The 15,100-nt window shown below is 42.5% G+C and overlaps 1 protein-coding gene across 1 annotated transcript in view; it reads right to left on the bottom strand.

Moving 5' to 3' along the window:
* oacyl (O-acyltransferase like) overlaps positions 1-15,100 on the bottom strand; it is a 65,988-nt gene that overhangs the window by 16,115 nt on the left and 34,773 nt on the right. The window contains exon 5 of the mRNA XM_063042016.1: positions 6,167-6,332. Within this exon, the coding sequence (XP_062898086.1) occupies positions 6,167-6,332 (166 nt within the window). The remainder of the gene's footprint in view (positions 1-6,166; positions 6,333-15,100) is intronic.

Below are 15,100 nucleotides of genomic sequence, written 5' to 3'. Positions count from 1 at the left end.
AGAGAAGAGTGCAGGCTCTTGTTCGGACTATCACCACAGATTGAAAGGAAGTTGAGACAATTTAGAACATAGAACTATTCTGCACTATTCTTTTAGCCCACAATCCTGCATCAACCTATATAACCCTTCTCCACAATCAATCTAACCCCTTCCTTCCACACTACCCGTAACCCACCATTTTTCTTACGTCTGTGTGCTTATCTAAGAGTCTCTTAAATATCCTAAACACAAGAAACTCTGCAGATGCTAGAAATCTTGAGCAACACATACAAAATACCGGAGGAACTCAGCAAGTCAGGCAGCATCTATGGAGGGGAATAAACAGTGAGTGTTTTAGACCAAGAGTAGTGTAGATAACAAGTACACCACTGTAGTGTAACAAAACGGCATCAAATGCAGATAAGATTGATTTGCAAGAGAGAGACAGGGAGATATCTGACTCAGTGGGTATGGAGGTCGATGCTCCGGGTACAGGTCAATGAGACTAGGCAGATTGCAAGTTTGGCACAGACTAAATGGGCTGAAGGCCCTGTTTCTGTAAACAATGTTTGTATGTACATCAGACTTTTGAATTTAGTATTATTCTTGGGGTTCGCTCATAATTAAGCCGATGTAATTTGAGGAAGACCTGTATAACTAACAGAAAAATACTAAGGGGGAGGGGGGGGTAACAGGAGCATCTATTGTGTAAGGTGCTTTGAGCTGTTTTACAATTCATCAGGACTTTGAGCTGAGAGACCACACAAGTACTCATGCGAATGCCCATTGGCTGAAGTACGTAGAGTTATAGAACACAACAGCACAGAAGCAAGCCCTGCAGCCCCTCCAGCTCCTCCAGCTTATGCCTAACTGTTAATTTATCTAGTCCCATTGACCTTCACCTGGACCACAGCCCTCAAAACCTCTCCGATCCAAACTTCCCCTTTTATGTCTGCTTTTATAACATTTACATGAAAATTCCAACAGCCCTCAATAAATGCAGCCACATTCATAATGGTGACTAAAGTTAAAGATCAAATGGTACTGAACATCTACACACTCAAAATGGAATTGAATAAACAGTTGGTGTTTCTGGCCGAGACCCTTCAATAGGATTGGAAATGAAGGGGGAAGAAGACGAGTAAAAAGCTGGGGGGAGGGGAAGGAAGACAAACTAGAAGGTGACAGGTGAAGCCAAGTGAGTGGGGGAGGAGATGAAGCGAGAAGCTGGGAAGTGATAGGTAGAGAAGGTCAAGGGCTGGAGAAGAAGGAATCGGATAGGAGAGGAGAGTGGACCGTGGGAGAAAGGGAAGGAGAAGGGACGCCAGAAGGAGATAGGCTGGTAGGAAAAGGGAAGAGGGGAGCCAGAGTGAGGAATGAAAGAGGAGGGAAGGGGAAGGAAGAGAGGTAAAAATTACAGGAAGTTGTAGAAATTAGAAAGTTAGAGTTTGACGTTCATGCCATCATATACCTAGACAGAATATGAGGTGTTGCTCCTCCAACATGAGAGTGGTAACTGTAAATAATTGAAGTGTGATTATATGCTCCAATTATTCTGATGTAATCAAAAGTAATTTGCATATTATTCAGAGATATGATCAAAGGCAAAACAAACTCAGTATCCACCTTATTTTCTCAAAAACCTATAAACACTTCAACTGATGTCGTCCGCTGCTCGGCGACAGCCACGGATGTTGTGCCCAGCTGTCTACATGATATGCAATCTAGTACATACGGCAGGGCAGTACGATGTGGAGAGCAAGCTGTTGCCCATGTAGCAAGCTCACCCTCTCCACACAGCTGATGAATCCAAAGGAAGAGCAGAGACTGATACTCTTTGGCACTAGTAGCTTCGTAGGAGTTGAACATCAGCATTTAACTCAAGATAGGACATTTTTAGGGACTCCATTTCTGGATTTTTCCTTGGGGTTTACTCCCAAAGTCTTCTCTATGAGTGGGTATAGATATAAGGCAGCAGAGGATTGAGATCAGGGTTTTTCTTCTAGATCAGCTGCCAACCACGGCTGACAAGCCCCATATGGCTGAAGTGACTGTTTTTACACCGGTAACACACCTTTGCCCCTTCTCCTGTCAGTAGAAACAATTCCTCTGGGCTTAGTATCTAAGCCACATAAGACCATAAGACATAGGAGCAGAATTAGACCATCTGGCCCATCGAGTCTGCTCCACCATTCAACCATGGCTGATCCTTTTTTTTCTCCTCCTCAACCCCAGTTCCCAGCTTTCTCCCCTAACCTTTGATGCCATGTCCAATCAAGAACCTATCAATCTCTGCCTTAAATACACCCAGCCACCTGGCCTCCACAGCTGCATGTGGCAACATATTCCACAAATTCACCACTCTATGGCTAAAGAAATTTCTCCGCACCTCTGTTTTGAAAGGACGCCCCTCTATCCTGATGCTGTGCCCTCTTGTCCTAGACTCTCACACCATGGGAAACATTCTTTCCACATCTACTCTTTCTAGGCCTTTTAGCATTCGAAAGGTTTCAATGAGATCCCCCCTCATCCTTCTAAATTCCAGCGAGTACAGAGGCAGAGCCATCAAACGTTCCTCGTATGATAACCCTCTCATTCCTGGAATCATCCTTATGAACCTCCTCTGGACCCTCTCCAATGCCAGCACATCTTTAAGATGAGGAGCCCAAAACTGTTCACAATACTCAAGGTGAGGCCTCACCAGTGCCTTATAAAGCCTCAGTATCACATCCTTGCTCTTGTATTCTAGTCCTCTTGAAATGAATGCTAACATGGCATTAGCCTTCCTCACCACTGACTGGACCTGCAAGTTAACCTTTAGGGTGTAATACACAAGGACTCCCAAGTCCCTTTGCATCTCAGATTTTTGGATTTTCTGCCTGTTTAGAAAATAGTCCACATATTTATTTCTACTACCAAAGTGCATGACCATGTATTTTCCAACATTGCATTTCATTTGTCACCTTCTTGCCCATTCTCTTAATCTGTCTAAGTTCTTCTGCATCCTACGTATTTCCTCAACACTACCTGTCCCTCCATCAATCTTCATATCATCTGCAAACTTGGCAACAAAGCCATATATTTCATCATCTAAATCATTGATATACAGCACAAAAAGACGTGGTCCCAACACCGACCCTTGCAGAACAATACTATTCACTGGCAGCCAACCAGAAAAGAATCCTTTTATCCCCACTCGTTGTCTCATACCAATCAGCCAATGCTCTAACCATGCCAGTAACTTTCCATGAGCTCTTAACTTGGTAAGCAGCCTCATGTGTGGCACTTTGTCAAAGGCCTTCTGAAAGCCCAAATATACAATATCCACTGCATCCCCTTTATCTTTTCTACTTGTAAACTCCTCAAAAAATTCCAATAGGTATGTCAGGCAGGATTTTCCCTGAAGGAAACCATACAGACTTTGTACGATCTTGTCCTGTGTCACCAAGTACTCCAATATCTCATCCTTAACAATCGACTCTAACATATTCCCAACTACTGAGGTCAGGCTAACTGGTCTATAATTTCCTTTCTGCTGCCTTCCTCCTTTCTTAAAGCGTGGAGTGACATTTACAATTTTCCAGTCCTCTGGCACCAAGCCAGAATCCAATGATTTTTGAAAGATAATTTCTAATGCCACCGTAATATCTAATGCTACCCTTTTCAGAACCCTAGGGTGCAGTTCATCTGGTCTGGGTGACTAATATACCTTTAGGTCTTTCAGCTTTTTGAGCACCCTCTCCCTTATAATAGTAACTGCACCCACTTCTCTTCCTTCACACACTACAACATCAGGCATACTGCTCGTGTCCTCCACAGTGAAGCCTGATGCAAAATACTCATTTAGTTCATGAGCCCCATGTGAAGGACTTGGTTGTCAGAGGCTATTGGAGACATATGCCATTGGCAGCACTTAGCAGGTAGTGTGAGATTATCCCCACTACTACTCCCGGCTATAACAACCTTAAGGAATCTAAACTCATCGACATTGTATTTATTGTACATTCAGTTGTTGTCCCAGTGTTTACAAGCGGTGGGAAAAATGCGAAGAGTTGTTGAATGGTGCAAGAAAATCAGCAATTTCCGTTGTTTCAATATCTCCCTAATTTAATGGCAAGGTCTTGATTATACACACAGAGGATTCTGCAGATGCTAGAAATCCAGAGTAACACACACAAAATGCTGAAGGAACTCAGCAGGTCAGGCAGCATCAATGGAGGAGAATAAACTGTCAACAGTTTGGGCTGAGACCTTAATCAGACCTTCATTATTTTTTCCTGATGTGGGGATTGGCAGGATCAGTAGTAACTAGACAGAGGTTGGCTGCAGTTAAGACAATGGATAAGAGAGAGAGCCAGGTCCTTCCCTCATCATGCTGAAGGACCTAAACTCAACTTCATTTTTCTGTCAGTTTTTCCCAGCCTTAGGAAACCTGTACAACAACTGTTCATATACTTGTATATCAAGTTCTCGATTACACTCTATAGTAGTGTAGCAGTTAGCACTACACTATTACAGCTTAGGGCGTTGCGGAGTTTGGAGTTCCGTTCCAGCGCTGTTCTGCTGGAGGTTCTGTTCCTCTTCTCCATGGAATGTGTGGATTTTCCCTGGGTGCTCCGATTTCCTCCCCCAGTCCAAGAACATACTGGGTAGGTTAATTGTCCCGTGATTAGGTTAGGGTTAATCGGGGTTGTGGCATTGCTGGACTGGCATAGCTCGAAGGGCTGAAGAGGCCTACTGCAGGCTGTATCTCTAAATAAAATAAATAACCCCAATTTAAGTGTGCTTATAAATCTTCCATGGCCGATCTGGTTACTGCTGTGAATATCGCGGCAGATATTTACACACCTGTAGGTGATGTGCCTTACATTTAATTCATTTTAACCACACGCAGACTCTTCTCTAATTTGCCATGTGCAACGTTCATGCTAAACCCATCATCCTCCCCAAGAGTTTGATTGCTGGTGGAAATAAAGCCCCTGAAATGTTTAATACCAGAGGGCTCTAATGTCTAAGAGCCTTCAAGAGACTTTTAGATTGATAATAGACTGATCTAAGAGCCTCATGAATGCTTGTATCACATTAGCTTCACTACCACCTTCTGACTAAAAATCTTGCCCTGTGCATCTCCTTTGAATTTACCCCCTGCGTTTAAGATGGGGAGGGGGAATAAGTTCAAAGGAGATGGACAGGGCAAGTTATTTACCAAGAGGGTGGTGGTGACGACAAGTACGATACGGATGTTCTTAGATATGTACATGAAAGTACTGAGAATGGAGGGATGTACAGGCAGGAGTATTTGATTACTAATTTAATTAGTTCAGCACAACACTGTGGGCCGAAGGTCTGTTCCTCTGCTGTACTGTTCAATGTTCTAATCACACTATTATTAGAAACAGTAAATGCTGGAACACTTTGGAGGTCAGACAGCATCATCAAAAGGTTGAAAAGGGTCTTGGCCCAAAACGTCAAGTATTTATTCATTTCCGTAGATGCTGCATTTTGTGTGTGTTGTTCTGGATTTCCAGCATTTGCAGAATCTCTTGTGTTTATCATCAAAAGGATCTGTAGCGGCAAAATTAATCCAAAATCTATACAAAACAATTGCTGCCAGCCTGCGATTACTTTATCAGCAACTAGCAAGCATACAGTTAAGCATTACTGAGCGTTATCTCAGAAGTCAATGAAGATATGACCTCCACAGTCCCGTCACAAACTGCCACAAAATAAGCATGGATACACAACTTATTCCCTTCGCTTTAACTACAACCCCCACTATTGCAACTAGCTACCACAATACACATAATAAACACAGAAAAACACACTCAAAGTGCTGGAGGAACTCAGCAGGCCAAGCATCATCAATGGAATGATCGAGGAATAGATGATGTCTGGCCTGCAGAGTTCCTCCAGCATTTTGTGTGTGTTGCTTGAATTTGCACCATCCACAGACTTTCTCTTGTTTATGATTGGATAAGCACAGAAGACATGGCTCCTACAGGATCTTTGACTCCAAATGCTAACTGCAAATCTCTCCTGATGCTGCCTGATCTGTTGAGTGTTTCCTTCTAATTTCCAGCACCTTCAGTCTTTTCATTTCCGCAATATACACAAATTAGCTTACCATGTGTGGAAAAATGAACAAAAAATGATAAAACTCTTTATGTTCTATGCTGAAAATACCTACACGTTGGTCAATCAAAACGAAGTTGTTAATAAACAGCAGATTTGTCCACCAAGACCTTCTGCATTTATCCAAGAGCGACTTTGGAACTTCTCCCAGGGACTTCCATGGAACAAGTGCATACATCCCAATGAGTAAGCACATGGTATATATGTAAAGTGGAAGAATTCTGAAAACAACAGAAAATAATGATTATTAATTTAATTTAACTGCTCACAATTATTTACATTTTACAACAACAAAGCCACAAAGGACAGAACACAATGCGTTCCTTCCAGTATGTCACTGCCAACAGGACCATATGACATAGGGGCAGAATTATGCCATTGAGTCTATTCCATCATTCCATCATGGTTGATTTATTATCCCTCTCAACCCCATTTTTCCTGCTTAAATTTCCAAAGAGTACAACTGCCAAAACAAAGGCAAAATGAAAACAGTTCATTACTTTTACATGGTCAATACACACAATATAAATCAGAATCAGGTGCGATATCACTGCCATATCAAAGCTCTCATCCCAAAACGTCGACTGTTTGTTTCCCTTCATAGATGCAGCCTGACTTACTGAGTTCCTCAAGAATTTTGTCTGCATTGCTGAAGATTTTCAGCATCTCCAAAATCTTGCGTTTATGATTCACTTTTACAAGGTATTGTACATTATGCTACTGTATGTAACCACATTGTCTTACCATTTCGGCAAGGATCCATATGTCTTAAAATGATCCCTTTACATTTTGGAATAAAGTACAGTACTGTGCAAAGGTCACATATATAACTAGGATGCCTAAGCCATTTGCACAGAACTGTATTTGTCAACGTGGAGTGGAGAGCGAGTTTGTAAATCTGGCGGGAGTAAAGGATGTTGGGAATGGTGAGGGTGGAGTGCCGTGGGAGGGGTGTGGGACAGGCGGCAGAGAGGGAATGCCAGGGGTGGGGTGGGTGGGGGGGGGGGGGAGATGGCATGGGTGCAGACACACCCAGCCTGAGATACCAGGCAAGGTCGTTTGATTCCAAACAATTGGTTTATTGATCGTTACAGAATATCCCTCTGGCGCTTCCCACACCCTGCCCTCTCCCTTCTCCTTTTCTCAACCACGATTCCCCTCTCCCTTTCCCTTTCCCGTTCTCAGTCCACAATAGAGATCCATATTAGGAGGTACGTTATCATAGTCGTTAGCACAATGCTTTACAGTACCAGTGACCCAAGTTCAATTCCCGCGCTGCCTATAAAGTGTTTGATAATTTTCCCCGTGACCACGTGGGTTTCTTTCGGGTGTTCAGTTTTCTCCCACAGCCCAAAGACATTCCAAATGGTAAGTTAATTGGTCATTGTAAATTGTCCTGTGGGTAGGCTAGGGTTAAACTGAGTGTTACTGGGCAGCACAGCTCAAAGGGCTGGAGGGCCTATTCTGTGCTGTATCTCAATAAAATAAAATACAAACCATTAAAAAATATCAGAAACAGGTTTATCATCACTCACAGAAGTCATGAAATTTGTTTTTTTTTGTGGCAGCAACGCAGTGTAATATAAAATTACTAGGTTTCTGTGCAAAAGACTTAGGCACTCTAGCTATATGTACGTGTGCCTAAGATTTTTGCACAGTACTGTATATATCTTACAAATGTTCCTTATGCATTTTGAAATAAAGTCGGCCTATCATCGAGCAACAATTTTCACAGCCTATGGCTCTTCAGTGAAACCTCTTTCCTGAGGCAACTCTTATACCTCGGACTTGACATCGTGTTCATTCTAATTAGAAAATCTTAAAGAAGGCTACCACAAACATAACAGATGTATAAAGCATCATGATTAGTGCTGACAGTTGTACCTATTTCTGTCATAGTTTGCTGTGATAATATATGATTATTATAATTTTTTTAATTAGCAGTACTAATTTTAGTTTACATTGCTTTTTCTGATCTACCTCACCCAGGGGGACATTTGCTGCCAACATTCAAGATTCAAGTTTATTTATCATGTGTACCTCGAAACATACCGTGAAATGAGTCACTTGTGTTAACAGCCAACACACTGGAGGGGTGGTTGTTAATGGATACGATGCATTTCACTGTATGGAAGTTGAATCTTGGCAGAATATGCGTGGTGACAGCAGGGGTGTGCTGGGGGCAGCCCACAAGTGTCGCCGCACGTTCCGGCGCCCGCTCGGCTTACCCACAATGCTCAGTGGGGCAACACAGCCATTCATTCATTTTAGCATAAGAGTGGACACAAGTAGAAGATTGTGATATTTTTGTTTCATAGATTACATAAGGAAATGTAAACATTTAGATTTACATTAAAAATTAATATATTCTAATAATTATCCTTTCATTTTGGAACTCCTGAAACAAAAACAAAATTAACCAGGAATTTTTAAACAAGATGTAAAGTTTGGGTCATTCCTATAATTGAGAAGATTAAAATAAAAACCTAAATCATTTTACTTTTGATGTAAATATCGTTCAGAAGGTAATAAAGATTTAAGGATTAAACTTTAGCTTTATTTGTCACACGTACATCAAAACATGAAATGAAATGCTCTGTTTGCATCAAATCAAATCAGCGGTCTGAGCAGCCGATAAGTACCACCACACACTTCCACAACCTACATAACATGCTCACAACTCACTAACCCTAACCTACACATCTTTGGGAGGAAACTGAGAGGAATCGTGATGTTTTAGTGCCTTATCTACATGATATTTTCATAGCCTCACACTTGATTTCATTGTTCACTCATCCCATTGTAGAGGAGATCACACTGAACAGGTGCTTCAAATAGGTTGTGTTCTGAAATCCGGGCTAATCCCATTGGCAATTGCCAGTGAAGTGAACAACAAGCACACCTCACTGTTTAATATTGCAGCCAAAGTCTATTCAGAAACAAGACAGCTAGAATTTTTAAGTTCTACTGTATATTCGAATTCAGTTTTATACATTATGGTTTCCTGCTTCATTTGGTTTCATGTTAAAAGACACAATGTTACTAAATATCATTTCAATAATAGTGTTGAAAGTATCAGTGAAGCATATTCAGAGCCATCATGATCCTGAAGATTTAACTACCATGTACCTTCGGTCACTACTGATATGCCTGCTGTTCAGCAAAATGTGTGTTCAAGCCTCAGTTAATGGTTTAAACACATCTTGGGTTAACATTTCAAAACTGCTTTGATGGGTTGTTCAAACGAATGTTCTTTCAACGTGACACTAAATCAAGCATGGATATACAGTATTTTCATGTTCTGAAGCCTATGTCATCAATCTTAAATGCACTGGAACATCTTTTGGACATCTCCGAACAAGAGTCTTTCATGATCGTGACATCCGAACAGACACCAAAATGTTAGTGTACAAAGCAGTGGTGACTCTGTATGCATCAGAAACCTAGACCGCATATCAACGACATCTTAAGGCACTTGAAATGTTCCATCAACGCTGTCATTGAAACATCTTAGATATCAGCTGGGAAGATAGAAGAACCAACGTCAGTGTGTTAAATGAAGCAAAAACAACAAGCATTGAAGCCTACGTCATCAAGAACCAACTAAGATGGAGCGGTCATGTTGTTTGGATTAAAGACGAACATCTGCCGAAACAAATCTTCTACTCCCAGCATAAAGAAGGCAAACGTAAAAGAGGTTGAAAACAGAAGAGATTCAAAGACATCTTAAAAGCCAACATGAAGAAATGTAACATCGACATCAACAATTGGGAAACCAATGCCAAGGACAGGAAACTCTGGCAAGCCATCATCCGAGAAGGAACAGCAACTTTCGAAACCAACAGATGTGCAGAATTAGAAGAAAAGAGAAGAAAATGGAAAGAGAGGCAGCAACAACCAAAGCCCGATCTGCCATCTGGAACTACCTGTCCTGAATGTGGAAGAACTTTCAAAGCCAAGATTGGACTCATAAGGCACTTGAGAGCCCATAAGCAGATCAACAGAACGAAGACCATTATCCTCGACCTCGAGGGATAGTCACAAAGACATTATTTATTAGGGGTGTATGGTTGCCTAGGGAGGGGTAACGTCTCTGGTGAAGGGGCTTGTTGTGCCCATTCCAGGGCAGCTCACTCACCTTTGGTCCCCACCGGATGCTCAACTCTCACCTGTGGCTCCAGGTAGCTGTCTACATGCAACAGTGGCCACACCCCAGTACATCACTTCAACAGGCAGGCTAAACCAGGTAAGGGTAGCTGACAGCCTCGTACCCCGGTGAGATCGGGACAAAGCCTGTCCTAGCACATGAAGTCAGCTCCTGTAGACTGGGCAGATGGGATCTACAGTGAGATCCAACGCCAGGAGGGCGGTCCTGCAGCACTCCGCGGAAAGCGAAGGGCATGATAGGGCACAGAAGACGTCAGGGATGTCACTGCAACCAAGGAAGAACCCATTTTGTGATGCTTGTTCGTACCACTAGACCCGGACTTCTGAGGTCGAGAGAGCGGAACTGCCGCAGTGCAAAGGCTTTCCACCTCAAAAACTCTCCTGTCATCGTCAGACACGACAGACAACCACCATGGTGTTATTTACTAAAAATGAGGATAGTTTTACTGATATCTATATCTCAAACTACATCACCAAAACACTTTACCTAGCTGTCCACCTTCCTGTTACTTGTGGAACCCTGCTGTCTGTGAATTGGTTGCATTGTCCACCATTAAATAACAGTAATTACACTTAAAAGGTAATTTTAACTTTATGATGAGATGAAAAGTACTATTTAAATATGCTGTATGTTCTGTCTTTTTTATTGCTTTGCATAATTATGTGCAGTTAATTAATAGATGTTCTTGAGCAGCGATCTAAAATAATTCAGAACTACAAAAGTCGAGAGCAATTATTGCTCATTCAGCCACGGCAGGTCTAATTACAGCACATGGCGTAGGTCTGTAGTGACAACCTTAGCAAATTTTCAGAAAATGTTACATGTGTTAAGTCTGTAGGTTCTGCGGGAGATTGGTGGGCTATGACCTAGTTAGAATCTGCGTCTCTCCTATAATTTCACAAAATTTTCACTTGGAAACCAAATGCAGAAGTATAAAATGCAACAATACTAACACTGGGGACAGTAAACAACAGCCTTGAAAAGTTACAGTAATTTAAGGTGATTTCTGTAGCCTCGAATGGCAAAGGTTAATGGCTAAGAGGATGGCACCCCAATGAATGGTGATATTATTTCGATTTCCAGTTTACTTATTTATTTAGAGATAGAGCGTGGTATCTGGCCCTTCTGACCCAACAAGCCCACACTGCCCATTTACGCTCATACGACCAATTAATCTGGTAATTTGTATGTCTTTGGAATGTGGGAGGAAAGTGGAGCACCTAAAGGAAACCCACACGATTACAGAGAGAACGTGCAAACTCCTTAGAGACAGTGGCAAAATTGAACCTGGTGCTGTAATAATGTTGCTCTACCCACAATGCAACTGTGGCACCCTATATTATGGAGTAAAGCTGAAATATTTGAATTTATTTGCACTTCAATTACACTGTCATTGATCAATGTTGGCTGAACATTTTAAGGTGAATTACATTTGAGAAAAATTCCAGTAAGGATCTTCATCTACTTTTTGAATACAGAAAGTCCATACCTGTTAAAAAAAAGTTAAGGTAAATCAAAAACCTTTCTCTCATTCCGACACCAAATTGTCTGTCCACAGTCTCCTCCACTGCCAGGTCAAAGCTAGGTGCAGATTAGGCAACATTACATAGAAACATAGAAACATAGAAAATAGGTGCAGGAGTAGGCCATTCGGCCCTTCGAGCCTGCACCGCCATTTATTATGATCATGGCTGATCATCCAACTCAGAACCCAGCCTTCCCTCCATACCCCCTGACCCCTGTAGCCACAAGGGCCATATCTAACTTCCTTTTAAACATAGCTAATGAACTGGCCTCAACAGTTTGCTGTGGCAGAGAATTCCACAGATTCACCACTCTCTGTGTGAAGAAGTTTTTCCTAACCTCGGTCCTAAAAGGCTTCCCCTCTATCCTCAAACTGTGACCCCTCGTTCTAGACCTCCCCAACATCGGGAACAATCTTCCCGCATCTAGCCTGTCCAATCCCTTTAGGATCTTATACGTTTCAATCAGATCCCCCCTCAATCTTCTAAATTCCAACGAGTACAAGCCCAGTTCATCCAGTCTTTCTTCATATGAAAGACCTGCCATGCCAGGAATCAATCTGGTGAACCTTCTTTGTACTCCCTCTATGGCAAAGATGTCTTTCCTCAGATTAGGGGACCAAAACTGCACACAATACTCCAGGTGTGGTCTCACCAAGGCCTTGTACAACTGCAGTAGTACCTCCCTGCTCCTGTACTCGAATCCTCTCGCTATAAATGCCAGCATACCGTTCGCCTTTTTCACCGCCTGCTGTACCTGCATGCCCACTTTCAATGACTGGTGTATAATGACACCCAGGTCTCGTTGCACCTCCCCTTTTCCTAATCGGCCACCATTCAGATAATAATCTGTTTTCCTATTTTTGCCACCAAAGTGGATAACTTCACATTTATCCACATTAAATTGCATCTGCCATGAGTTTGCCCACTCACCCAACCTATCCAAGTCACCCTGCATCCTCTTAGCATGCTCCTCACTGCTAACACTGCCACCCAGCTTTGTGTCATCCGCAAACTTGGAGATGCTGCATTTAATTCCCTCATCCAAGTCATTAATATATATTGTAAACAACTGGGGTCCCAGCACTGAGCCTTGCGGTACCCCACTAGTCACCGCCTGCCATTCTGAAAAGGTCCCGTTTATTCCCATTCTTTGCTTCCTGTCTGCTAACCAATTCTCCACCCACACCAATACCTTACCCCCAATACCGTGTGCTTTAAGTTTGCACACTAATCTCCTGTGTGGGACCTTGTCAAAAGCCTTTTGAAAATCCAAATATACCACATCCACTGGTTCTCCCCTATCCACTCTACTAGTTACATCCTCAAAAAATTCTATGAGATTCGTCAGACATGATTTTCCTTTCACAAATCCATGCTGACTTTGTCCGATCATTTCACCGCTTTCCAAATGTGCTGTTATCACATCCTTGATAACTGACTCCAGCAGTTTCCTCACCACCGACGTTAGGCTAACCGGCCTATAATTCCCCGGTTTCTCTCTCCCTCCTTTTTTAAAAAGTGGGGTTACATTAGCCACCCTCCAATCCTCAGGAACTAGTCCAGAATCTAACGAGTTTTGAAAAATTATCACTAATGCATCCACTATTTCTTGGGCCACTTCCTTAAGCACTCTGGGATGCAGACCATCTGGCCCTGGGGATTTATCTGCCTTCAATCCCTTCAATTTACCTAACACCACTTCCCTACTAACATGTATTTCGCTCAGTTCCTCCATCTCACTGGACCGTCTGTCCCTTACTATTTCTGGAAGATTATTTATGTCCTCCTTAGTGAAGACAGAACCAAAGTAATTATTCAATTGGTCTGCCATGTCCTTGCTCCCCATAATCAATTCACCTGTTTCTGTTTGCAGGGGACCTACATTTGTCTTTATCAGTCTTTTCCTTTTTACATATCTATAAAAGCTTTTACAGTCCGTTTTTATGTTCTCTGCCAGTTTTCTCTCATAATCTTTTTTCCCCTTCCTAATTAAGCCCTTTGTCCTCCTCTGCTGAACTCTGAATTTCTCCCAGTCCTCAGGTGAGCCACTTTCTCTGGCTAATTTGTATGCTACTTCTTTGGAATTGATACTATCCCTAATTTCTCTTGTCAGCCACGGGTGCACTACCTTCCTTGATTTATTCTTTTGCCAAACTGGGATGAACAATTGTTGTAGTTCATCCATGCAACCTTTAAATGCCTGCCATTGCATATCCACCGTCAATCCTTGAAGTGTCATTTGCCAGTCTATCTTAGCTAATTCACGTCTCATACCTTCAAAGTTACCCCTCTTTAAGTTCAGAACCTTTGTTTCTGAATTAACTACGTCACTCTCCATGTTAATGAAGAATTCCACCATATTATGGTCACTCTTACCCAAGGGGCCTCTCACGACAAGATCGCTAATTAACCCTTCCTCATTGCTCAAAACCCAGTCCAGAATAGCCTGCTCTCTAGTCGGTTCCTCGACATGTTGGTTCAAAAAACCATCCCGCATACATTCCAAGAAATCCTCTTCCTCAGCACCTTTACCAATTTGGTTCACCCAGTCTACATGTAGATTGAAGTCACCCATTATAACTGCTGTTCCTTTATTGCACACATTTCTAATTTCCTGTTTAATACCATCTCCGACCTCACTACTACTGTTAGGTGGCCTGTACACAACTCCCACCAGCGTCTTCTGCCCCTTAGTGTTACGCAGCTCTACCCATATCGATTCCACATCTTCCCGGCTTATGTCCTTATTACCTTATATTCCACCTTGGTTTCACAAACTGATGGGATGAACATCGAATTCTTTAATTTCTCTAAGGTCCCCTCTGCCTCTCCTCCACCAACTTTTATCCTCCAGATTCTACTGGCCCCCATTCATCTGATCTCTGTCTCCTGCCCCACCTCTTCATCTGCCCATCACCCACATTTTCTTTTCACTGGTTTCCCTTCCCATATTCTTCCCTTTACTCCAAGTTCCACTGTCTTTTCTTATCAGATTCCATCTTCTTCCGCTCCTTGTCACTTCTACCTATCATCTTCCAGGTTCTGACATCATTTCCACTCTCCTCCCTCTTTCTCTTACCTGCCTATCACCTCCCTCACCTGGATCAACCTGCTCTTGCCCCACTCCTTCACACCCCCAACCTTTTTAAACTGTCATCTCCCCTCTTTCTTTCCAGTCCTGATGAAGGGTCTTAACCTGAAGCATTGATTGTCTATTTCCTTCCATAGAGGCTGCCTGACTCACCGAGAGCCCCCAGCTCCTCTGTGTGTTACTTCAGAGGTCCACCATCAGGAG

This window comes from Mobula hypostoma, chromosome 3 (assembly GCF_963921235.1).
Source record: "Mobula hypostoma chromosome 3, sMobHyp1.1, whole genome shotgun sequence".
In the NCBI taxonomy this organism is placed as follows: domain Eukaryota; kingdom Metazoa; phylum Chordata; class Chondrichthyes; order Myliobatiformes; family Myliobatidae; genus Mobula; species Mobula hypostoma.
This window is presented reverse-complemented; position numbering and strand designations above follow the sequence as displayed.